Raw genomic sequence first — 25,774 nt, forward strand, 5'->3', positions numbered from 1 at the left:
TGTATATGTATATGTATATGTGTGTGTGTGTGTGTGTGTGTGTGTGTGTGTGTATATATATATATATATATATATATATATATATATATATATATATATATATATATATATATATATATATAAAAAATGTGTGTACGTTCCTAAAAACTATTTGTGTCTCAATCTTGCAGGCCACTTTGCTGCCGAAGATGTCAAAGTTAAGCTGGGAGAGCTGAACAATCGCTGGGAGACCCTCAAGAATAAGGCAGCCCAGCGCAGACAAGACCTGGAGGACTCCTTGCAAGCTCAGCAATACTTTGCAGATGCCAACGAAGCCGAGTCCTGGATGAGGGAGAAGGAGCCCATCGTAGGCAGCACTGACTATGGCAAAGACGAGGACTCTGCAGAGGTGAGTGTTCAGAGAGGAAACTGCTGTCGCCTGGCTGTAGTTATTGTGTGGCTTTAAGGATTACACTATGGACTAGCTGATTTAAGTTTAGCGACCAAAATACTTTATAGTGGCTTGAGCAAATCCCTTTGAAAGTACTTGAGCTGGTGTGCTGATCCATGGTATTGTTCTTCAGGCCCTACTCAAGAAACATGAAGCACTGATGTCTGATCTGAGTGCTTATGGCAGCAGCATCCAGGGCCTGAAGGAGCAGGCTCAGGCTTGCAGGGTGGGTGAATTTGTCTTTGAAACCATCTACAGAAGGTATCTGAAAGGAATTCTTGCCTTTTGACGTGCTTGTTGGTTTATCCAACAGCAACAAGTGGCCCCTACTGATGACGAGACTGGTAAGGAGTTAGTGCTGGCGCTCTATGACTACCAGGAGAAGAGTCCTCGTGAGGTTACAATGAAGAAGGGAGACATCCTCACCCTACTTAACAGCACTAACAAGGTACCTCCTCATAGCCTTAAAATGAAACACTTTTGTAAGTTGAGTGTTGCTTGCATGGCTTCATAAACTTGAGTGACAATGCTGCAGAAAATGTTATCTTCGTACCTGAAAAATCTTGAGTCTGCTCAATATGGCTAATATTTCTTATTATGGGATTGTCTAAGAATATTATAAGATTAATGAACCTATTTCTAGATGTTTTAAGTAATTTTGTCCAGTGAAAGAAACTTGAAACAAGCAGAATATGTTTTATTTCTTTTTATCACTTCAATTATCTGCCAGTGGAATAAGACAGTTACGCTAGTTACATAAACAAGTAAAATATGTTGAAATAAGGTGAATAATCTTACAATATTCTTACAACAATCTTATAATGAGGCATATTTTAAATATTATTTGAATTTCAGATCTTTTGACTTGCTTAGATGTCATTTTTCAGCGAAGATAATTCACCATATTTTGCCTCTGCTCCTCAGGACTGGTGGAAGGTGGAGGTGAATGACAGACAGGGCTTTGTGCCAGCAGCGTACGTCAAGAAGCTAGACCCAACACAGTCGTCCTCCCGTGAGAACCTGCTAGACGAACAGGGCAGCATTGCTCTGCGCCAAGATCAGATAGAGAACCAGTAAGAACCTCTCAGTTAGTTAGTGCTTGAATCTGTGGTGTGCTGTACTATTAATGATCAGCAGAGAAGTGCTGAAGTCTTTAACCTAACTAATTTCTTGTTTTCATCTCTTCCTGTAATGATCGGCTCCTGTCAGCCAGCTGTGAAAACTAATCCTTCTTTTAATCTAATGTCTCTGCCTTTCTTTATTTCTTTTTCTGCTTCTTTCTTTCTCTCCCTTTCTTCACTCTAATCACTAATGCCTGCATGTGTGTGCTCGGCCTGCCTTGTGGCAGGACTATGGTCACCAAGGAGGCGTGCAGTGTTTCTGTGCGCATGAAGCAGGTGGAGGAGCTGTGAGTAGGACCCTCACCTCCGTTTTGTGCTGTTTGTGACTGTGACTGACCAAGCCTCCATCTCTGAAACTGCCCATCATTTCTTTCTTCATCTTCTTTCTAGTAGTTGCTAGTGCTTCTGTAGATGTCATGAATGCCATTTCAGCCTTTCATTATTGAAGTATTCTATTTATTCATCTTTCTCTCCTTAGCGAGGTCATCTTTCCATGCTTCTTCTATTCACTAAAGGGATAGAAGTCATCTCTCTCTTCCTCTCTTAAAGTTTGCCTAAAGATGACACATCGACATAGTCATTCTCAGCTTTTCCTCATCCTTAATGCCCACTTTCCACACTTGTTTTCTTTGGATCCTTCAGTACTTGCTGGCTTTTGTTCCAGCCTGACTCTTGTAGCCTACAATAAGCCAATTGTAAGCTGTGCTGGTGGTCAGAATTTAATCCAGTGATGGTTGCTGTTTGGATCAAAATCCAGCAAGACTGCAGATCATGGGGACATCAGTTGAGTGCATGATCCCTGATCATCCCCTCTGTTTGGCTCAGGTACGGCACCCTGCTGGAACTGGGCGAGAAGAGGAAGGACATGCTGGAAAAGAGCTGTAAGAAGTTCATGCTGTTCCGTGAGGCCAACGAGCTGCAGCAGTGGATCAATGAGAAGGAAGGAGCTCTGACCAATGAGGAGGTGGGCTCTGACCTGGAGCAGGTAGAAGTGCTGCAGAAGAAGTTTGATGACTTCCAGAAGGTATGTGGTTGCAAGTGGCCCTGAGATCATCTTAGACTTTGTCAGGGATTTTCAGAAAAAAAATTATTTTGACTGCATTACTGAAGAGTTTCAGATGTCTCACTTTATACTTCTGTGTTTTGCTTTAGGATCTGAAAGCAAATGAGTCGCGTCTGCGAGACATCAACAAAGTGGCATCAGAGCTGGAGTCAGAGGGATTGATGGCTGAGGAGGCTCCATTAGTGCAAGCTCAGGTAAGCTACCGTTTTGAAAATAGCTTGTTTTGTAGGTTTACTAGTAGCAGTTATGTAAATATGTATTACATACACGGTGCAAAACTGACAATTGTTTTAAATAAATCTAAATAATCTTAGAATTTTAGATTTTTCTTAATTGTCATTTGTGTTTTAGCATATGAAATGCTGAATGCTACAGTTAGAGCAGGTGTTGCCTTCGACAAGAAGGTGGTTATAAAGCTTTTAATTTTAGACTGTTATGGAATCTTAACCCAATGTTTTCTCCCTCTCCTTCCCTACCCTTCACCTCCCTCAGCATCAAGAGATGCTAGCCTCTGCTCCTGGCAAGGTCTTTATCATTTTAGTAGTACATATACTGCATGGGGTGACTGCATGCCTGACTGTATGTAATTCTTTCAGTAGATGTGAAAACACTAGACTAAAATTCCTCTGATGTTTTACAGGATGAAGCTGATTCCAAAACTGCATCTCCATGGAAGGTAATATGAAGGCCTTTTAAAATTTGAAATGCTGACTACCTGCTAATACCCCTAATTTAGGAAATGGTAGAGGTGTTAATTGTGCATGCAAAGTAAAATACTATTCTTTGGTGGATTTTGGGGTCTCTCACATTTTAATCTTTTCTCTGGTGGTTGGTTCTGTGTGTAAGCTGAAAAATGGAAACCTGATCTATAAGCTACTGTGGTGCCTTTTTTTTTCTTGACTGGTGTGATTTCTATTTTTTCCCCTTCTGTCCTCTCTCTCTCTCTCTCTCTCTCTTTCTTTCCCTGATTTTTCATCATGAACTAGTCTATACGCATGGCTGTCCAAACAACAGCTAACTTTAATACTATTAAGGTAAGCCCATCGTGCTCTCCTTTAGAGCCAACACTCTAAAGCAGCCTTCCTCACTAAATCCTTCATAGTGTCCCACGTGCCTGGAGGACTAACCACTCAGTCTTGGTCTGTGGTCCCTTTTGTGTTTCCCATTATGTCCCCATACTTAACCTTAACATGGAGTTCCAAAGCATCAGTCCAGTGTTGTCTACCATCATGTTGTCACTTTTGATGTCATCTGTTGTAATACCCGGTTTTTATTGTTGCATCTATATATTTTCCATATCATCATAAACCCATATCCTTCATGCTGAAGTGTTACATACCCTTATATTTGCCAGGAATAACTGCAAAGTATAGACAGTTTCCATTTTTTTTTACTAGAAAATAAAAGTTTCTACATCACTTTAAAATTTTGAGTCGCTTCCTCTTACTGTTTCGTTTTTACGGCTGTAATTAGCATCATATCGAGTGTAGAGATACACTGGCAAATATAAAGACTCAAGATCTGCGACGGGCATCTTAAGTCTTTTTAATTAAGTTGTTTAATATCTAATGTAATCATTATTTTTTTTCTTTGATGAGATAAAAGTACATTTTAATTTCTACATTAGTTAACTGATACCCGGTGCCTCCTGTGTTGTAGCTACAACCAGACAATCTTTATTCGTCACATACATTTAGATCATTTATCACATTTTGTTCTTATGAGAAAAACGTTTCCACTAGCAAGCATACAAACTTTTTAATATAAGATTTGTTGATTTTGTATTTTCTATTTGCTGTTACCATAAAGTTTTTTTAAGATAAGTATATTAAAATATACATGAAAAATACATGGATGGAAACCTATCTAGTGATAATAGGCACTGTTTTCAGCATCTAATTCAGTGAGACTAGGCATCTAGAAAACAGCAAAGTTATTCTTGATCTTGTTTAAAGTAGTTTTGACTGCTAATGTGTGTTTGTTGTTTTTTTAGGAGCTGAACAACCGCTGGAGAGCGCTGCAGCAACTGGCCGAGGACAGGAGCAACATGCTGGGGAGTGCCCACGAAGTGCAGAGGTTCCACAGGTATGCGTGTTTCAGAAAATTCCCATAAATGTATTTTTATAGTGATTTACAGTAACCTGATGTGCAGAGAAGCAATTGAACAGTTCAATTTAGTTTTAGTTTTGTAAATACAGTAATAGAAGATCACAATCTCTCTTTCAGGGATGCTGATGAGACTAAAGAGTGGATTGAGGAGAAGAACCAGGCCCTGAACACCGACAACTACGGCCACGACCTGGCCAGTGTGCAGGCACTGCAGCGCAAACATGAGGGCTTTGAAAGAGATCTCGCTGCTCTGGGAGACAAGGTGCTCACATCCACATGCTCTGAGCTGGTCACCGTTATGCTTTTGGTAAAATTAGGTGATAACAGAGCCCTAGACTAAATTACCCTGTGTTACCTTTTCCAGGTGAACTCCCTGGGTGAGACTGCAGAGCGTCTGATCCAGTCACACCCAGAAGCTGTGGATGACATCCAGGAGAAGTGCACAGAGCTGAACACAGCCTGGAGCAGCCTGGTAGGCCGTGCTGACCAGCGCAAAGACAAACTGGGCAACTCACATGACCTCCAACGCTTCCTCAGTGACTTCAGGTGAGGAAAGGAGTTTCAAAAGAGACAAAGTGATGGGATATTGCAAGTTTAGATGGAAAAGACAAAATGATAAGATTGCAGATTGCAGCTATGAGTAACAATAGAGGGGACGCTTGGAAACACAGTACTGTTCTTAGTGTTGTGGAACTACACAAATAGTACACACTAAACTGTACAACTAAAAACATATTTGGACCTCATTCCCGCAGAGATCTAATGTCCTGGATCAATGGTATCCGAGGACTTGTGTCTTCTGATGAGCTGGCCAAGGATGTAACAGGAGCTGAAGCTCTGCTGGAGAGACACCAGGTAATGAATATTCTTTCCAGTACATTATCTGTTACAGCAGAGTCTGAAATAAAATGTGGTCCTTTTTTACATAGCTACTTTCTAATATTGTTATAGCACAACTTGAAAAATGTACAACTTTTCTTCTTTCTCTACAGGAGCACCGTACTGAGATCGATGCCCGTGCTGGCACCTTCCAGGCCTTTGAGCAGTTTGGGCAGCAGCTGTTGGCCCGTGGCCACTATGCCAGCCCTGAGATTCAGCAGAAGCTGGAGGCCCTGGACAGGGAAAGGGCTGATCTGGAGAAGGCTTGGGTGCAGCGCAGGATGATGCTGGACCAGTGCCTGGAGCTCCAGGTAATTAAAGAGTTCTCAAACAATTTCAGAAACTGAAAAATAATCCAAAGATTACACTTATCATTATAGGACGCAAGTTAATACCATGCTTCTGTTTTCTGCAGCTGTTTAACCGGGACTGTGAGCAGGCTGAGAACTGGATGGCAGCTAGAGAGGCCTTCTTGGCCAGCGATGACAAGGGCGACTCCCTGGACAGTGTGGAGGCTCTTATCAAGAAACATGAAGACTTTGACAAAGCTATCAATGTGCAGGTTAGTATTGTTGTGTATGAAAATTATGTTCAGGTCTCAGTTTCTGGCTTTTGAATATGAATTCAAATGAATTAATCTCACTGATCTGCACACCCTACTGTCTGTCACAGGAGGAGAAGATTGCTGCGCTGCAGTCCTTTGCCGACCAGCTTATTTCTGCTGACCATTACGCCAAGCCTGAAATCTTCAAACGCCGCAATGAGGTCTTGGACAGGTCTGGAATTTTCTTCTCTCTTAGTCCATAAATCCTGGGAATTATGCTTGCATGCGTGGTACTTTTTGTTTCTGTTTGTATATTGACTGTGTTGCATGTCATCACCACCAGGTGGCGTCGACTGAAGGCTCAGATGATTGAGAAACGCTCTAAGCTGGGTGAATCTCAGACTCTGCAGCAGTTCAGTAGAGATGTAGATGAAATTGAGGCCTGGATCAGTGAGAAACTTCAGACAGCCACTGACGAATCCTACAAAGACCCCACAAACATTCAGGTAGAACTCTATAGTAATCTCTACAGTTATCTCACTGTTCCCTGTCTGACAGTTTGTCAGATTTGTATACTGTTGTATACTGAATATTGTTGGTCATGTTGTAAATCTAACCTTGTTAATATTAAGCCAAGGCTCACTTTACCCTTGTTATTACCATACAGTTCCTTCTGAATAAATACAGTAATGCCTGTCTCTCTTGTAACTCCCCAACACCCTACTTTTGTGTGTGGGTATGAAACTGAACCTCTTTCTGTTCTCATTGTCTGTTTTAGCTGTCCAAGCTGCTGGTAAGTGGAGTAGTATGTCAGCTAACTAACCCCAGTAGGATCTCTTCATGTGTCTATGTCTGTTGTGTCTGTATACATGTAGTAGAGCTCCATCTGTCCATTCTGTGTCCCAGTGTTTTGCTGCTTATGGATTTATTTTTTTTACATCATGGTTACCTAGACTGCCAAAGCACTCTTATTTTGCTATTGATTTGTTGGCTCTGGCGAAAGCAGTTTTCATTTTAATTGCTGGGTGTGGACTTTTTTTTTTTTGTTGTTGTTATATTGTCATTGTTGGGCTGTCTTGTTTACAGTTTGTTCCATACACTGTACATCTCAGGGTCTGCATGACAAAGGCATACAGACAGTAGGTGCGATAGTGCATCATCCTGTATTCAATTAATTGGTGGTTTGGCCATTTAAGGAACTCTGAGTCTGTGCAGGGCTTTTTTATGGGGGAAAAATGAATGGTGGTTTTGAAAGTCACTGCTTGGGTAAACGTCTTGTACATACTTTTCACAGTATATACAAGGTCACTGGATCATCTGAATATTGAGAGTGTCAAGTAGTGGAAATTTCAATGACGATGCAATGTTTGTTTCTCACAGGAGGCAAGTTTTGAAAATGCTGTTTATTTTTCCCATAGGGGAAAAAGGCTTAGACACAGACTTCCTTACATGACAGTTACTCACTACAAAAAGAGGTTAATGTTGCCAAAAGCAGTTATGTCGCAGAGTTTAGCGCAAGTTTAGTAAGAGTCTTTTGATATGTCCCAGGGTGAGAAGAGATGGAGAGTTGCCTTCAAAAGAATTCTGCTTTGCTTCTTTTTAGCTGCTCAGTTAAGCCCTCAGAATGGGTTAGCCACGTGCAGTGCTTCAGATGCTTTTGCAGTGGAGGAGTGTGCTTCAGTTTGTGTTATGTGCATTAGCTGTAGCTTTTTTTTCTTTATATCTCTCTGTCTCTTTCTCACTGAATGTAACAACAGTGTGGAACATTATGATGCAAAACAGCCCAGCTCTTCTGAGTTTTCCACAGATGTTCATTTGTGCTGGATGGTGTCCCTCCATCTCATTTTTTATCAAATATTCCATCTGTCTTGTTTTTGTCCTGTGTGTAGTAGTAGTACTAGTAGTAGCTGTTGTTGTTTATTATTTGTCCTTGTTTAGTGGTTTATTAATTTCACGTTCACTGCAGTTTGTGGTATGCTATGACACCATCCACTTCCCATGGTTTTTGTAATTCCATTTTCAAATTGCTGTCTGTAATTCTTAACATATGGGAAAATTTCTTTGTTAACCACACATTTGTTATGTAAACGTGCCGCTGACGGTTTCTCTTCAAACGAGGCTTTACTTTCTGCTCTGTTTGCTGAAAGTCAATCGACAGTTGGGTCTGGGGCCATATCGAAAATCTGGGATTTTTTTTTTTTTTTCATTTAAAATGGAAACTTTCATAGTTTAATTTCAAACAAAGAAAAACTGGGACAGATTAAAGGATTGGGAATTATTTAGTATTCTGCACTTTGCAAATTTAAACAAATTTGCGACCCTGACCATGTTAAGGCCTTTCTACAAAAAGAAAATCTTTTTTGGAGTCCTATCTCTTCCAGCGAAGCACATGTCCAGATGACTCTCAGGCCAATTTGATCTACTCGTCAATGGCTTTACCACAAACTTGTGGAGCCAGCTGCTGCTGTGCATGCTGTTATGAAAGCAAAGAGGAAGGGGACAGAATTAATGTTCATATTTCAAAGATTCTACTTTTCCCCCTCATTGTTATGCTGACAATAAAAAGCATCTTCAAAACGGGAACATTTTCACTAGTGGTCTTAGACTTTGGACTCCACTGTATGTCTGTCATTTGTGGTCCACAATAGCAAGCATAGTAGGAAGAACAAGCTCTATCTGTGGGAATGTACAGGTATGGAATCTCAGTCACCACGCTAGCAGATCTCATCGGCTTACTCTGCATCTCATCTTTGCTGCTTTCAGAGTAAGCACCAGAAGCACCAGGCATTTGAAGCCGAGCTTCATGCCAATGCTGACCGAATCCGTGGAGTGATCGATACGGGTAATGCCCTCATCCAGAGAGGTGCGTGTGCTGGAAGTGAAGACGCCGTCAAGGTAAATACATTTTCATGCAGGTTCATGGTAGGACATTTCATATTTACAGGAACCAGTGTTTCACTCTTTAAAATGTAATTAATCCAAGCTTTGTGTGTCTGTCCTCTCCAGTCTCGCCTTGTTGCTCTGGATGAGCAGTGGCAGTTTCTGGTGAACAAATCTGCTGAGAAGAGTCAGAAGCTGAAGGAAGCCAACAAGCAGCAGAACTTCAACACCGGCATCAAGGACTTTGACTTTTGGCTGTCTGAGGTATTAATCATTTAAATGTGTTAATGAATACTGAAGAATACTTTAACTTTGAGAGCTGAATGTGGGTAGGATTGTAGAGCTATTAGGGTGGAAACCATCTGATTTGTATAATTTCTAAACCAAAGCAGAGCTCAAAATAGAGTAATTAATAGAGCAGAATAAGTGATGGTGCATTCATCAAAATTGTCTGACAGACAACAAACCAGTCATTAGCCCACAGATGTAATGTAAGTAAGCATGGCTGAAAAGGCCAAAAAACTCCAGTTAAGCATACAGATCTGTGTCATGTGTGCATCTTACATATGGTAAAAATGACCATTGCTTCCTACAGGTGAGCTTCCCTCTTGTTAGCTAGCTTGTTTTGCTTGTGTCATCAGACAGATTTGGAGGGGGGTGTGTTTTAGATGGGATATACCCTTTTTAGTGGAGGATTTTGCTGTAATCAACAATAGTTGTTCCCACAAATAGTGTTCTTGTTAAGAAATCAAGTCTAGCCCTAGCATTGACACGTCTGATCACTCTTTGAAACCTATTTGCAAGTAACAAATAATAACAAAAGTAAGAACTGAGATGAACAATCTCTTTAAATGTATTGTTCTCATTTTAGTTTAATTGTTTTAATTATTCATTCCTCAGGTGGAAGCTCTTCTTGCATCTGAAGATTATGGTAAAGATCTGGCCTCAGTCAACAATCTGCTGAAGAAGCACCAGCTTCTGGAGGCCGATATCTCTGCACATGAGGTATATAAAATCATGCAAGTGCATTCAAGAGCAGTGAAATTGTTTTGTCATGTCTCAGCAGTGGCTTATAATTCTCTTTATGCCTTTCCAGGATCGTTTGAAGGACTTGAATGGCCAGGCTGACAGCCTGATGGCCAGTAATGCCTTCGACACCTCTCAGGTCAAGGACAAGCGCGATGCTGTTAATGGCCGCTTCGGCAAAATCAAGAGCATGGCTGCGGGACGTCGTGCCAAGCTGAACGAGTCTCATCGTCTGCACCAGTTCTTCAGGGACCTGGATGATGAAGAATCTTGGATCAAGTATGCATATTGTAGTAGATGTTTGAGCAAACATAAGATGCTTTGATATTGTATAGTATTTTTAAAGTCTTAACACCCATTAATTTCTTTTATTTATAGAGAGAAAAAGTTGTTAGTGAGTTCGGAGGACTATGGACGTGATTTGACAGGAGTACAGAATCTGAGGAAGAAACACAAGAGACTGGAGGCTGAGCTGGGAGCTCATGAGCCAGCCATTCAGGTGAGGAGCAACTAGTAATGGTGCTAGTAATGTCAGCGTCAATGCTTTAGTTGTTGTAGTGGAGACTAACATTGATTTGTCCGTTTTAGTCTGTGCTAGACACTGGGAAGAAACTGTCTGATGACAACACCATCGGGCAGGAGGAGATCCAGCAAAGGCTGGCCCAGTTTGTGGAGCACTGGAAGGAACTGAAGGATTTGGCCGCTGCCAGGTGAACACAGACTCATGCTCTGTGCTTTGTTCAAAAACACTTGGTTGCTTTTCTCCAAATTCTTCATTCTGTTTGATATGGCTTTCAAGTGTGCCTTGCTGAATATGACTGCGTTTGTGTGTTTGCAGAGGGCAGAGGCTTGAAGAGTCGCTGGAATATCAGCAATTTGTGGCAAATGTGGAGGAAGAAGAAGCCTGGATTAATGAGAAGCTGAACCTGGTTGGAAGTGAGGACTATGGTGATACACTTGCAGCTGTGCAGGTATCTAAGCATGAGCTGTTGTACAACACAAAGTAAAATCAAAGGCAGGATAAATTCTCACTTTTTGAATCATCTTTTTTAGGGCTTGCTGAAGAAGCATGAAGCATTTGAAACTGACTTTACAGTGCATAGAGACAGAGTGAATGATGTATGTGCCAATGGAGATGAGCTCATCAAGAAGGTATAGTTAAATTCAAATAAGGAAGTAGATTTCATATGTAGCATTATTGTTTATTTTACCTAATAAATGGTAATGTACTAAAATTATTGACCTCTTTTGACAACCATCTATTCAGGAGAACCACCATGTGGACAACATCACAGCTAAGATGAAGGCCCTGCGTGGCAAGGTGGCTGAACTAGAGAGAGCTGCAGCCCAGAGGAAGGCTAAGCTGGATGAGAACTCTGCTTTCTTGCAGTTTAACTGGAAGGCTGATGTGGTGGAGTCCTGGATTGGTAAGTGTGGACGGATCTGCTTATGTCAGTTTGTTTAATAAAAATAAGTAGAATTTGTCTTTTGCAGGAATCATTAACCTCTGCCTCTTTTTGTGAAATATTAGGTGAGAAGGAAAACAGTCTAAAGACTGATGACTATGGACGTGACCTTTCTTCGGTGCAGACACTGCTTACAAAGCAGGTATGACCAGTGAGAAACTGAAAAAATGCTCAGTGTCTAAAATGCTGGATGTTGCTTCTCATTACCTCTTCTGTTATTTCTCCACCTTGCTGTAGGAAACATTTGATGCTGGGCTTCAGGCCTTCCAACAGGAAGGAATCACCAACATCACAGCCCTGAAGGACCAACTCCTTGCAGCCAAACACGTGCAGTCCAAAGCCATCGAAGCACGTCATGCTACCCTGATGAAACGCTGGAACCAGCTGCTTTCCAACTCGGCTGCCCGCAAGAAGAAACTACTAGAGGCTCAGGAGCACTTCAGAAAGGTGGGGTGCACCACACTAGAAGCTTCAGAATGAACAGTCGGGAGTGAACAGTTCCTGTGTCTCTGTTTTTCCAGTCTTTTCGTAGCAGTGAAGCTGAATAGATACAAAGTAAATGTGCTCTAGCGAGCCATGGTAACAAGGCACCTACTCTGTTTTCTTTGTTGTCCTATCCAGGTTGAGGACTTGTTCTTGACCTTTGCCAAGAAGGCTTCTGCCTTCAACAGCTGGTTTGAGAATGCAGAGGAGGATCTGACTGACCCAGTGAGGTGCAACTCTCTGGAGGAGATCAGGGCACTGCGGGAGGCTCATGATGCTTTCCGCTCCTCACTCAGCTCTGCTGAGGCTGACTTCAACCAGCTTGCTGAGCTCGACAGACAGATCAAAAGCTATCAGGTGGTGTCCAACCCATACACCTGGTTTACCATGGAGGCCCTAGAGGAGACCTGGAGGAACCTGCAAAAGATAATCAAAGTAAAGATGAGATTTATTGATTGAAGATAAGATTTTGCAAACAGCATGATTTGTTTAATATTTTCAGCAATGGTAGGACAGTCTGAAACATCCTGCAAAGGTAGCACATATGGACAAATTACTAGAACTGTGTTTGTGATATTCCTTGATGTGTCTTCACTTTGGTCAACCAAAAATGTGACATCGTTGAAGATTAGCCTACATTATTTTGAATGATCTAGAACTGTGATTGGTCAGAAAGCTCATAGTGCTTAAGCTGAACTTATGATTGCTTGGAGTCTGTATGATAGTCTGTATAAACATGAGATATTGCACAACGCTAGTGAAAGGACACTGTTTAAATGCATGCTGTGCTTTACAGGAGCGTGAGCTGGAGCTGCAGAAGGAGCAGAGAAGGCAGGAAGAGAATGATAAACTAAGACAGGAGTTTGCTCAACATGCAAATGCATTCCACCAGTGGCTGCAGGAGACCAGGTACAAGAAGATCAGAAAGACCTGTCCAAGTGATAGACACTCCAAGCTATATATCCATTATTCTTACATGCTCTACATATGTGTACTGCATGCCACACAGTCCTACAGACATTTGATTCAGCTTTCATTGTCAGCACATTTTCTGCTGCTTGGATGTCCATGTTCATCCTTGCTGTCCACCAACACTTTCTTAAAAATCAGTGCATGCTTCGCTGTGTTGTCTATATCTTGTGATGGGTGGGAGATCACAAGCTTGAACACAACCACGTGAGTGGTTTGTGGACGTTTTGTAAGCAGAAACAGGTTTCTCACCATTGCACCTCTATTTACATGTGCCTGTATGTGGTTTATTGAGTAGTGGCCATGATGTCACCGCTCAATGTTTTAACTGTTTGTTTTTCTCTCCCCCCACCTTCCTGCTCTCTCGCTGCTACTCCTGATGCTTGGGATCATTTTTCTAATCAGGACATATCTTCTGGATGGGTTAATATCTCTTTTTCAATATTTTTCTGTGTGTGTTTGTTTTTATGTGTTTAGTATGTTTTGTGTATTAGAAATGAAGTCTTTATGAAATGAATGCAGAGGGGTACGTTTGTAACGTCCATGACACTCATGTAAGTTTTGGCCGTGGAACAGGGTTGTCATTAGACTGATAAACAAGACAGTTGAGGATGTCTGAGTATGAAAGGTTAACAAATGGAACGTTTTCTTTAACACCAAAGAAGATATTCTATTAATATTATTTCCCTGTGTATCTCTCCTTATGTTTCCCTCATGTTTAATTTTTCCCTTTACTTTGTGTTAATGTATATTTTGTCTCTTTCCAAATGTCTCGTTTTGTTTGTTTATGCTATGTTTTCCCATTCCTTCCTCTCTCCCTGCTACTCCTCTCTGAATAGCATAGCCTATCGGCGGGTTATCCGTGTCTATCAGTATGAAGTCGATGATGATCTTTCTGGAAGGTTTTTCCATTTTTCTGGTTTCCTCATCTGGTCCCACTCCTCCTTTACCCCACATTGTTTGGGTTGTCTCATCATCCACTTGAGTCTGAAAAAAACCCCATTTGGGCTCTGTGTGTGCTCAGTTTCCTCTACTAACATTCACTGCAATGTGGCCATGAGGCAGGCAGATGGACCCTTCCAGCTTCCTAATCTTACAAGCCTGGCTACACTCCAGCACTGTTTTGAAGAGTGCATTTAGTTCACTTTAATTTACTTTCTAGAATTTTCTTTTGGTGAACATGTTCATGCACCAGATTCAGGGCTGGAAACTGCAACAAGATTTCCCAAATGGGGATTTTCTTTTTCCTGATCTGAATTTGGACGGCCACACATTTGCATTTTTTGTCATTTTTATATGTTGTTTGATGCATAAAACAACTTAAACTCTCACGTTCAGATGCATCTAGTCGTCAAACATTTGATTCTCTTGGAGCCAGAACTACAAAACAAAATAAAAAGTCAGAAAACGGCAGTTTCTAACCCTGCTGGCAGTGACCCTGATCTAGCATGGTTACCATAGATGTGAGTGGGCTCCATTAGCATGAATTGAGTGGCTATTTTGGGTGCATTCTCAAATGGCTTGTAGTGTGTAGTTGACCTTTCCCAACAAAATGTAGGTAAGTCGTGGTGTTATATGAGTATAACAGGAAATTTAGAGATGCAAGACTCTTGAAAGATTATGTACTTGGCATCACTCAGACTGAATTTCTTCCTCTGCCTTTGACTCATGTCTGGTTTTTACAGTCAGTCAGTAGTTATTGGTTACTCTGGTGGTTTCAAACTATGCCAACTCTAAATCTCTTTGTGTAAACATTGCATTAGGTTTGCCCTCTTGCAGAGAATCCCTTGGTGAAGCATAAATTGTTCCATCCACTTAATTAAAAACAGAACGGGTATAACCAGCTCACATAATTTGTAGGATTTAAAATGAGAAGTTAGTGATGTAGTGGCGTGAGTGTGAGGTCTTTGCTCAAAGTTGCATGTTATGCTTTTTCTAGTGCTTTCTGGGTTTGGTCTCACTGTTTTTTATGTGGGCAGGTCTTGTATGGTGGAGGAGTCTGGAACTCTGGAATCTCAGCTGGAGGCTACAAAGGTGAGTGAGATTTAAAATGTTTTTTTGTAGTGGTGCACTGATCATGACACTTTATGACTGACTCCAGTGTCAATTTACGGTCAAATCGCACAGAGGAACGTGGACAAATTTCATTATTTGATCAGAATGATGTTTATTGCAGAAAAAAATTAATGCATGATAAGAGTGTTCGCTAAATGTTGTAAATGTTAAATAGTATAAACATAAATGTAGGTACTTCACACTTGGAAATATTTAAAGCATTTAAATTCGGTGTGCATGAACAAAGCTGGTGTAAAAACATCAAAATTAACTGTTCGCTTGCCGACTGGACGATTCCAATCTTGACCGATTCCGATCACCCACCTGTGATTTCACATATACATCAGCTGTGAACATATCAACTGGCACAACAGCTGCTTTTGCTTGCAGTGGTTTATATGTGCTGTGCTCTGGTCTTACTCATATGCGGTTGTGTCTGTACAGCGTAAGCACCAGGAAATCCGTGCTATGCGCAGCCAGCTGAAGAAAATCGAGGATCTGGGAGCAGCCATGGAGGAGGCATTAATCCTGGATAACAAATACACAGAGCACAGCACGGTGGGGCTGGCCCAGCAGTGGGACCAGCTTGACCAGCTAGGCATGAGGATGCAGCACAACCTGGAACAACAGATCCAAGCCAGGTCTGATATGTAGACACCTCAACACCGTAGCACACATTCTTCCAAGAGACACGAAAACAGCACGAGTCTGTAAATAATTGGAAAGTCATGTGATCTTGGCTGATTTATGCTACACTAAATGGCATTTAAAATGAAACAGACTGTGAAGTGAAGGTGCAGAATGTCTGATTAATTTGACAGCAGGCTAATTGTTTTTAGATCAAAAATGCAATCTGAAAGAATAGTGTTCAGGTCACAAGTGCCGTGATTTTAAATTATACTCCTTGGCCAGTTAGTGAAGGTAAGACTAAAGGAAAAAAAATCCTGACACAAGCAGGGAATTAAAATATTGGAAGAGCATAATAATGGACGATACCTGCACCTGTTCATTTGTGTGTCGGACTTGAGGCACTCATGGATTCAAGTCTAATCAGCTGCAGTAGAGCCAAAATAAAGAAAACAGTCATGGTTAAATACAGACTGCACAGTACAGTGTCCACACAGTAATAAGCGTTAGTTATACTCATAGAATTTTACTCACTTCTGTCTTGATCTACACTAGTAGCCAGTGCATTTGACTCCTTGTTGTTGATTATTTTGCAGAAACACTACAGGAGTAACAGAAGAAGCCCTAAAGGAGTTCAGCATGATGTTCAAGTAAGTAATATTAAAGTGAAAGCACTACACACTCTTTGTGTATTATGTGAACCCTTTTTGACGCTGTAGTATCAGATGTGATGGTGTGTAATTTGCTTCTTTAGGCACTTCGACAAAGAGAAATCAGGTCGTCTGAATCACCAGGAATTCAAGTCTTGCTTGCGCTCTTTGGGCTACGACCTGCCCATGGTGGAAGAAGGAGAACCAGACCAGGAGTTTGAGTCCATTCTTGACACAGTGGATCCCAACAGGTGAGCATCCTGACTGAAAAAGTACACTTCATCCCCCATCCCAGTCTACTCTGCTAATCATTCCCCATCGTGTATTTGCAGGGATGGCAACGTGTCCTTGCAGGAGTATATGGCGTTCATGATCAGCCGCGAGACAGAGAACGTGAAGTCAAGCGAGGAGATCGAGAGTGCTTTCCGCGCTCTCAGTGCCGAGAACAAGCCGTATGTCACCAAAGAAGAACTCTACCAGGTATGCATTAGCCCTGCAATTTGATTTGAACTGAGGTATCTTTTTCTAGCATAATTGCACATTGAAAGTAACAAGTGGATTAGATATTTTAATTTGTTCCTTGGTAATATAATCTGGTCTCTCTGCAGAATCTGACCAAGGAGCAAGCAGACTACTGCATTTCCCACATGAAGCCCTACCTGGACAGCAAGGGTCGCGAGCTCCCATCAGCGTTTGACTTTGTGGAATTCACTCGCTCGCTTTTCGTCAACTGATCTCTCGCCCCTTTGCCTGCCAGTGACCAATCGGGATGCGTTTTCCCTTCACAAGAACACACAGCTCAACTGCATGAATCTGACGTTAGAATTCTCTATAGCACCCTGTGTCTGTATCTAGGTATCGACCTTACTCTTAACTATTTATCTCGCACTTCTCTTTGTGCTTCACTGACAATAGTGTAGTGGTTTTGTCTGCAATTTGTGGTTGTTTTACCTGTTTCAGTGCTTCGCTTGATTTTAAAAAAACCTATAGAGATGATATGCTACAACACCGTGCGTAATTCTGCAGTGCGCATTAATAAACGCTACTGGTTAGAACTGGTAATGTTGTTCTGTGTGACTTTGTGGAGGGTGGGAACAATCATATTTACCATTTAATTTAATGAAACACTAGTGACTAATTCTAAAGGACCAGTTTATTTAGCAGCAAAAGGTAAAACACATTTACACAGTGAATGCACAGTTGTATGGAACAGTTTAATTTTACACATTTCCACACATGCTGCACATGTACAATTACTCTTTGCTAGTTTTTAACATGTTGGTAAAGACAAACCATAAAATGTGGCCTGTGCAAAAGTTATGGTACATTTTGTTTCTTTTTTTCTATTATGTTAAACTCAAATAAATAGAAATTGCAATCAAATCTGCACTGTAAATGATCATTTTTACTTTGAAAATCAACAAAACGTCATTTGACCAGGAGTATTCACACTTTTGCACATGACTACACATTCTTACAATGGACAAAAATTTATGAAGCAACAATTTCAGAAAATTAGGAAGTCTTGGTTTTCATGATCAGGCAGCATTACAACAAAATCTGCCTTTCAGTTCATTCTGCCACCTCGTTTGCCAGCTGCTCCAGAACTGCACTCTCTTTGGAGCCCTGCTCTGTTAATTCTGCACTCAGCTGCCAAATTTTGACTGATCCCTCAGCATTGCCCACTGCCAGGAGCTGCTGGGGGCTGAACTCCAGACAATATGCTGGCTGTCCTCCAATGTTCTGGTCAATGGTGGCTGCTGGCCTGAGTGACCTCCGACCCAAATCGAACACTTGCACCAAACCTGTACAAACAATAATTTCTTTAAACAAGTCATGTTTTTTAAAATAGAAGCAATAGACGTTGTAAATACAGGAAATTCTGTCAGCTCGACAGTCTGACGAGCAGAGCTGTGTGTGGGTAGGGAATAATTATCATGCAGTATTTGGTGATTATGAATTTTTTGACTTACAAATTGTACAATACTAACTACTAAGACCCAACAGTTAATCTACCTTGTCCAGTGACTGCAGCAAAAACCAGAGGGCGGACAGGTGACCATCGCACTCCAAACACATAAGAGTCAGACACTCGTAGAGTCAGCAGGGGTCGGGGCTGCAGTATGCTGTGGATATGGGCCAAGCCATCTGTCCCAACACTCACAAACAGGTTTCTAGAAAATGGAAAATGGCAGCAAAACTAGCACCTGATGTCTATGAAACACTATGATGTATGGAAATGTAAAACACATTTTATATCTCACAATACAAAGCTCACCTATGGAATGGGGAGAAGTGAAGCGAATGTATTGGGCCACCTCTTGGTGAAAAAGAGAACTGTGCAGGTGAACGCAATGTCACACTCTCCCCATCAGGGGGAACTGCTGCTACTGTCTGACTGCTGAAAGAGCATTTGAGCGCCATGCCCCCTTCTGAGCCCACAAGAAATGTGTCTGTGTCCCAGGGTGAAAGTGTTAGAGAGGTGACTCCTATATTCGTGCCACCGCTAGTCTGCAACTAGGAAAGCAATACGATTCTTACAGTATTACATACACATAAGCCAAAATAAAGTGACAAGTTATTTCACTATCAAGTGAAGTCAGGTAATGAAATCTGTCATTACGGTGAATGAAGGTTCCACAGTTTGAAATATAAACCTAAAGCCACCGTGGCACAAACCTTGCTAACTGAACCGCTCTGTGGGACCTGCTGCCGGACAAGAGCGTATCCAGAAGTTAAGGTCAGTTTACCCTCCACTCCATCTACGCTCCACAGCAGGATTCGGCCGCCAGAGCATGCACTCAGGACAGCTAGTTCTCCTCTACGAGTCCCTGGAACCCATTTCACCTACAAACATACAGATGCAACTAGTTGGGTTATGATTAAAGCCAACAAGTGAAAACTTTGAAAAGATCCTACACCCATTTTTGTCAATACTGTGACACCTATAGCCCCTAAGGCAGTTACTGTCAGGGTAACACAAGATGAAAGTGTACATTTTTAAACTGCAAGAGACAAGTACCTCATATACTGGCTCTCTGTGAGTATCTGGCGACATCCCTGTTTGAGCAAAAACAGGGTCTTGAGTGCGACTTGTATCCCAGATGATTACTTCTCCACTGTAGAGCCCTCCTGAAGAAAAACCATAAGAAGTGTTTTTTACACAAGCATAAAATCTGATTTTTTTTTAAAGTAAGCGTTGCTTCCAACTCGCAGAGGATCTCAGCTTCACTTTTATTCTGCCAGAGGCTTTCAGTAGCTAGCCTTATCAGAACCATCATGACTACAAAAACTGTAGGTGAGATTCTGGAGGCCCTTTTAACGGGAATTCCATAGATTTCTCATAATTCAATAGATGTAAACAAATTCAGATTGGCTTGATGTGAAATGGTGCATTTTGGAGAAACCTACTGACTCAGACTTCTTAACAGTGGTGGTGATATGAGGTTGTGATGTCTACACTGCATATAGCCATTTTATTGCTGTATATATTACTATGCTGAGAATAGTACAATAGTGGTAAATCTGAAAAACATAAGTTTTCCTTGGAGATTATTTCGCCTTACAGCTTCCTGCATGTACTGTACCTCTCTGTAATTATATATATATATATAAGTATATATAAGTTGTAGGTCATTTGCTCTAATGGAAGCACTTGGAACTTGGGACAAGAGATCAACAGATGGAACCTGAGGAGTTGACCACAAAAGTAAAATACATTTCTTGGCCAAAGATACTAAAATAAGAAACAGGTGCTTTGTTTTATAATCAAGTACAGATTCCATATCAACGTTTAAAAGTTCATGGTGGGTCCCCTTCCAATAAAATTGTATCTTGTCACATAACCAAAAACAGTGCATATATGTACCTCGTTCCTGTTTACGTCTTATTGATGAACTTAAAATGAATCTCTTGAAGAGATGTTGAGCATACTCTAGGCTGTAAGCCTTCCCAAATGAATCTCCAATCATCATCACTTATGTTCATGTCCAGATCTTGCTCCAAGATCTTGCTCTACCCCTCAGATAGGGTAGAAAGGAGGTACATACACCAGACAATAAGTATATTTTTGATACGAGTCCTTTCAGGCCAGGGTGCCCATTCAGAAGCTCTATCTCAGTCAGCTCTATTCTCAGTTTACCTGCATCTTGCAAGGATTTGAGAAAATGTCGAATTTGTAGGTACTTAAAAAATTCTGATTTTGAAAGACCAAATTGCTCTCGAATCTGTGAGAAAGATTTCAAAATGTTGCCTGGAAATAAATTAGATATTTGGACGATTCCGGAGCAACTTCATCTAGAGAGTCCTACATTCAAGAACTGATGGGGAAGGTCAGGATTATAAGCAATTGGAGATAACAATGAAAGATGTGGGGGAATTTTGAGATATGCCTTAACATCTCTCCAGGCTAGAAGTATATTAGAGACCACAAAACTCACTGAGAGGCACTGTAGCCTGCGGAAATCATGTATAAATGGCAGGAACCTAATTGATAAAGATAAGCAAAGAGCAGACTTAACATTGAAACAAAGATTCCCTCCTATCATTACACCAAGTGGACAAATTCTTTATCTGAGCAGCCCAGTAACACATCTGAAAATTAGGTATGTCAGCTCCACCTCTATCTCTTGGTTTCATTGAATTTGCAAATTTTATTCTGGGTCTCTTATGATTCCAGATAAACCTGGAGAATAATTTATCGAGATCTGCAAAAAAAGGGAGCCTCTAGACAGCTTGGTACAGATTGGAACAGGTGGAGAAATCGAGGAAGAATATTCATCTTCAAAACATTTATCCTGCCAAAAAATGAAATGGGAAGAGAGCACCAGTTGTTCAGATCTTTTAGTGTCAGATATCTAATGTAAAAGGGCAAATAGAATGAAATAAATCTGTTATATTTATGTTTAGCGGCACTGCCGATGATTTGGAGAGGTTTATCTTGTATCCGGAGAGAAGGCCACATTGGTTGAGATATTCTAAAAGAACAGGGACTGACTGGGTTGGTTTAGACATATACATCAAAATGTCATCAGCATAGAGCGATATTTTATGCTCATCCTCTCCCACTAAAACTCCTGAGAGGTCTTTGTTCATCCTAATCAACTGAGCTAGGGGTTCTACAACCAAAGAGAAAAGCTGAGGTGAGAGAGGACATCCTTGTCTTGTTCCCCTTCGATTTTAAAAGGCACAGATAAAACACTGTTGGTGGTTACAGCTACACTTGGGTCTGCATACAGATGCCTGACAAACTTAATAAAATGATCCCCTAAATGACATTTTTTAAGGACAGCGAATAAAAAAGCTCATTCCACTCAGTCAAATGCCTTTTTTCAGCATCTAGTGAAACTATAAGCTAAAATATGTTTTAGGCCAAAACCTTATTACAGAATTGCCATGAACAATATCTCAGGCATCAGACAATGTATTCAGAAGCATAGAATAATTTTCTGTGACGTACATTTTAGAGGCATTAGGTTCTTCAGAAATCTGGTTCCTATCACCACCACTGTGAACAACACTGTAGAACTTTCTCTAGAATGAGACATTTTTGTTAAACTACTCTGAATGACTTTTTTTACATCTTAATTTATTTATGCAGGAATTCTGCAAAGTTCTGAGGAATTCCACTTTGAGAAACTCTTGTTTATTTCAGTTGCTCCTAATGAGTCTGACACTGGATCTGACAGAGTGCAGGACTGTGCAGTGGACAATGACAATGATGAACATCTGAAGCTAAACTTTACCAGCGATCAGAGATGGCCGCAGGGGATGGAAGGACACACACATGACAGGTGTTGCCGTATCTATGACCGTGTCTGGCTGTTTGGGATTCAGTCTGCTTCTGTCCAGGTTCCACGTGCACACGCAGGACCTCTCGGTGCTCCAGTCTCCATTATCAACACTAACACAGAAAGCATTGATTAGTAGGGGTGTAATGATAAACATATCTTCAGGTTTGAGAAGGTTTTTGATTCTAAGGTCAAGATTAAATTTGATTTTTGATCATTTATGGGTTAAATGTCACGAGGCTGTTTTGGCTTTGACAAATACAAAGTTTGTTTCAAAACAGAAGACTGCAAATTAACATGTCTGTTTAAAGCAGCACTGGAATAAAACCGAGTCTAACTGAGCTACAAAAGCAAAGACAAAAACTTAAACTGTCTCCATTTATCGGCATCAACAGGGCACAAAAGCACAATTCAAATACATACTAACTTTACACTCTGACTTAGTTTAAGGCCCTTGGAAATCAAATGTTTTGATATTGTACTGAAATCATTACACCATTAACGATTCATTTAAACTGGTATAATGTTTAAATTATGGACCAAAGAAGGACCCTTACCGGCCATAAGCACAGGCAATAACAGAAGCTGTGCAGTTCCAAGACACACTGGTGACTTGCAGACCCCTCTGCTGTGCGTCAGGATGTCCGAGACAGTATAAGCAGGACACCTGTACGAACACCAATACGAAAAGATAATCATAACAACGTGTGTTATCACACGGACAGGCCGTCAAATGAAGCTGCTGCATGTCTGGCTCTCACCGTCTGATGCTGATCAGCCCAGTTCACTTCAAACCCGTCAAAAGCGTGGCTCTTTGAGTTCTTCACCAGTTCCCTGATGACCACATCCTCGACTCTGCGCAGGAAGTCCTCCAGCCCAGGTGGGTCTGATGAGAGCTGCGGTTGTGGGAGCTGCTCATGCGGATCTGTCTGAGCTCCACAGTCCTGAACAGATCTGACCTGAGCTTCAGCTTCTGCAGTACGCACTGGCTTCGTTTGACAGGTTTTCTGAGAAAGTAAATGGTGATCATAATACCAAGTTTAATGGATTATTTAATAGTCTCAAAAACCTTTTTAAGACAGTGATTCACAGTGTAGCACACACAGGTGACTGTTTTAATGCACGGCATTTTTTTATAAGTTAGATGTTGAACAGAAGTGGCTATTAACTAGTTATATTTATTTAGTTACGTTTACTCAAAGGGACACTCCAGCCAAAATTAAAAAGGTAACCATCTCTACTACAGTGATGAACAAGCCCACTCGCCTCTTACAGCCAGATTTACTGGTTTAAAGATTAGGTTGATAAGGCTGATGAGCTTCAAGGTGGACATAAATTGAGTTGTTTGATAACTGACAACTGAGGCTGTTTCAGATTATTCTTTTGAATTATTCCTCAAACAAACAATAAATATACGTTTGAGGTTAGTGCTATATCACTGACGATAGCTGGTATCCCAGATGTATTTATTAGCCTCTAGATCAGAGACTAGCAGTCCAGATTTGCTGAGTCTCACAGGGATTATGGGTAATGTAGTGAAAGTACACTAATGGATGAAAATGCTAAAATGATTCAATATCATGTTCTGTCACACCTATGAGGCCGAGGGATGCAATGCTGCACTACAGAACATCACACAACATAAAATTTATTAAATTCTAGACTTTATATTTGGATTTTTTTCTTTTGAATTCTAGATTTTTCTCTTTTGTCAATTTTAAAGGGTTTGCACTTTTCTAAGTATCTGATTCTGATTCTTACTGGGTTATATTTCAGTGCCTCGCATTTAGTTTCTTATTCCATTTTGTGTTTCTAAGTCATGTTGGTGACCGCATCTGGCCAAACAGAGAAGAATGAAGCCTAACAAACTTTATTCCGATAGAAGCTGGATGGACTAAGTTCTACAGGAAGTTCTCGGGTTTTGACCTGATATTTTTTTTTAACTTGTACTTAGTTTTTTGGAAAAGTGTCTTACTTTTATCTGAGGTATAATTTCGTAAGGAACAATATTCTGTGTTCTATAACTATGAGTTTAGGCTACTCCACCCACTAACGACTCTGAATAATACGATTTTAGTCCTCTGTGAACCTAAAGGTGAGGTCCGTGATGGGACTTGGCTTAAGTCACTGCTAAAGGGCCTGTATTCACAAATCATCTCAGGAGTAGGACTGTTGATCTAGAAACAGTTTTGTGGCTAGGTAGTGGTTGTTTAGTGTAGTGGTTAACACCTCTGCCTTCTGCACTGTAGATTGGGGTTCAATCCCCCACCAGGGCAAGCACCCTATACTATACCAATAAGAGTCCTTGGGCAAGACTCCTAACACCACCTTGGCCTACCTGTGTAAAACAATCAAATTGTAAGTCGCTCTGGATAAGAGCGTCAGCCAAACACCATAAATGTAAATGTGGCTATTACAAATACGGATGAATCTGATCTGAGCTCTCTATGAATACCAGCCCTGAAGAACACATTTAAAGGAAAATTTCACCAATTTTTAAAAAAAATGTCTTAATAATTAAGTACTTCACTGTAGTTTTCTTTACAGTAGTAGTGATAGGAACCAGGGGTCCCCATGTGTACAGCTATTTCATTTACCTTCCTAAACAACCAGAGAAGCTACACGTGTTTTCTGATGTTTCTATGTCATGTTGATGATGGTATAATAAGTCTAAAAAATGAAAAAAAAAAAGTTTTCTTTGGGGGGCATTTTGCCCCATAATACCCTGTGTGTACCCCTCCATCATGAACGAATTAAAATAATTTGATTAAAATGCATTTCAAGCCAAAGCTTTATCACAAAACTATGTGATAATGGGTCAGACACCAGGGTAGGTTACATACCCCTAACTGTTAAGTGCAACAACTTTCTGTAAGGGAGCTTTTAGAAGTGGACGTCTGGTTCCTATCACCACCATTATGATCAGTTCTGACACGGCAAGTTTCTCTAGAACGGAGCGTTTCACACCAAACCACTCGGAATGGCTTTGTTTACGTCCCAAGCCCATGTAGATGGTTTTTTAAATCGGTGAAGCCCCCCTTTCCCGTCTTCGGTTGCAGCAGTATCCAGGCTCTAGCGACCAGCCTCCGAAAAATGACGGCAGGGGAGCCAGACCTAGGTTAACGTTACTGTAGCTCACTAATGCTAGGCGCCAAAGTCTCACGTACCGACTCTTGTGCTCGCTGGTGGGACGTTTTCCACGATGACTGGACACCAACAACATCGAGCGATTCGTCCGTAAACATTTTAGCGGTATTTGACTACAGAAAGGCGGGCTGTGTCAGCAGAACCACCATGCTTTAGTGTTAGCTAGCAGCTCACTGGCTATAGCTAACGTTACTAACCTGTTAACGTTAGCTGGGCTTAGCTAGCGGCCGTGAAGCTAAAGTGGCTGAAAATAAATGGTTTTAGTTTGCAATACGTTGCTCATCACATACAACCACTAACTAGCTATATGACATGAAGCCATCATTTCGGCGCTTCCCTTCTGGGACAGTCACTTAAAAGTGCAGTTTTCGTAGCGAGTCTGATGCCATGGTTACCTAAGGGCGCTATCTAAAAAACAAGAGACCCTGTTCACTTCCCCTTGCTCCCTTTACTCGCAAACCAAGTGTTCTTCGCTTACTGGCCGCTCGGGCGACAGCATGCATATCGTGGAGCTTAACTAAACTAGCTTTTAATCG

General features: G+C 41.1%; 2 protein-coding genes across 11 annotated transcripts in view; one reads left to right on the top strand and one right to left on the bottom strand.

Annotated features, from left to right (window-relative positions):
• Positions 1–17,361, top strand: part of sptan1 (spectrin alpha, non-erythrocytic 1) — a 33,776-nt gene extending 16,415 nt beyond the window's left edge. For 2 of the 10 annotated variants that reach the window (XM_017714326.2, XM_017714335.2), the window contains exons 18-57: positions 171–388; positions 564–656; positions 744–878; positions 1,355–1,503; positions 1,779–1,838; positions 2,377–2,575; positions 2,704–2,808; positions 3,107–3,139; positions 3,255–3,290; positions 3,601–3,648; positions 4,608–4,699; positions 4,841–4,985; positions 5,088–5,269; positions 5,479–5,578; positions 5,716–5,913; positions 6,018–6,164; positions 6,275–6,378; positions 6,490–6,652; positions 6,925–6,939; positions 8,910–9,041; positions 9,153–9,290; positions 9,927–10,031; positions 10,123–10,331; positions 10,431–10,551; positions 10,641–10,762; positions 10,891–11,023; positions 11,106–11,204; positions 11,320–11,479; positions 11,584–11,660; positions 11,756–11,965; positions 12,140–12,436; positions 12,798–12,910; positions 13,376–13,393; positions 13,810–13,872; positions 14,950–15,004; positions 15,470–15,666; positions 16,249–16,302; positions 16,407–16,553; positions 16,635–16,782; positions 16,911–17,361. In XM_017714326.2, the coding sequence (XP_017569815.1) occupies positions 171–388; positions 564–656; positions 744–878; positions 1,355–1,503; positions 1,779–1,838; positions 2,377–2,575; positions 2,704–2,808; positions 3,107–3,139; positions 3,255–3,290; positions 3,601–3,648; positions 4,608–4,699; positions 4,841–4,985; positions 5,088–5,269; positions 5,479–5,578; positions 5,716–5,913; positions 6,018–6,164; positions 6,275–6,378; positions 6,490–6,652; positions 6,925–6,939; positions 8,910–9,041; positions 9,153–9,290; positions 9,927–10,031; positions 10,123–10,331; positions 10,431–10,551; positions 10,641–10,762; positions 10,891–11,023; positions 11,106–11,204; positions 11,320–11,479; positions 11,584–11,660; positions 11,756–11,965; positions 12,140–12,436; positions 12,798–12,910; positions 13,376–13,393; positions 13,810–13,872; positions 14,950–15,004; positions 15,470–15,666; positions 16,249–16,302; positions 16,407–16,553; positions 16,635–16,782; positions 16,911–17,036 (4,946 nt within the window). In that variant the 3' untranslated portion in view covers positions 17,037–17,361. The remainder of the gene's footprint in view (positions 1–170; positions 389–563; positions 657–743; positions 879–1,354; positions 1,504–1,778; positions 1,839–2,376; positions 2,576–2,703; positions 2,809–3,106; positions 3,140–3,254; positions 3,291–3,600; positions 3,649–4,607; positions 4,700–4,840; positions 4,986–5,087; positions 5,270–5,478; positions 5,579–5,715; positions 5,914–6,017; positions 6,165–6,274; positions 6,379–6,489; positions 6,653–6,924; positions 6,940–8,909; positions 9,042–9,152; positions 9,291–9,926; positions 10,032–10,122; positions 10,332–10,430; positions 10,552–10,640; positions 10,763–10,890; positions 11,024–11,105; positions 11,205–11,319; positions 11,480–11,583; positions 11,661–11,755; positions 11,966–12,139; positions 12,437–12,797; positions 12,911–13,375; positions 13,394–13,809; positions 13,873–14,949; positions 15,005–15,469; positions 15,667–16,248; positions 16,303–16,406; positions 16,554–16,634; positions 16,783–16,910) is intronic. The other 8 variants (XM_037546201.1, XM_037546198.1, XM_037546199.1 and 5 more) reach the window with 8 other exon arrangements.
• A 76-nt stretch (positions 17,362–17,437) lies between these two features.
• dync2i2 (dynein 2 intermediate chain 2) lies at positions 17,438–25,622 on the bottom strand. The gene is made up of 9 exons (XM_017714351.2): positions 25,259–25,622; positions 22,853–23,098; positions 22,649–22,758; positions 22,047–22,204; positions 19,325–19,434; positions 18,982–19,149; positions 18,581–18,819; positions 18,319–18,476; positions 17,438–18,107 (listed from the first exon to the last, which is right to left on the bottom strand). Exons 1-9 carry the CDS (start codon positions 25,334–25,336, stop codon positions 17,875–17,877), a joined length of 1,500 nt encoding a protein of 499 aa, XP_017569840.1. The 5' UTR covers positions 25,337–25,622; the 3' UTR covers positions 17,438–17,874.
• Between the last annotated feature and the right edge of the window lie 152 nt (positions 25,623–25,774).

This window comes from Pygocentrus nattereri, chromosome 16, assembly GCF_015220715.1.
Source record: "Pygocentrus nattereri isolate fPygNat1 chromosome 16, fPygNat1.pri, whole genome shotgun sequence".
In the NCBI taxonomy this organism is placed as follows: Eukaryota; Metazoa; Chordata; class Actinopteri; order Characiformes; family Serrasalmidae; genus Pygocentrus; species Pygocentrus nattereri.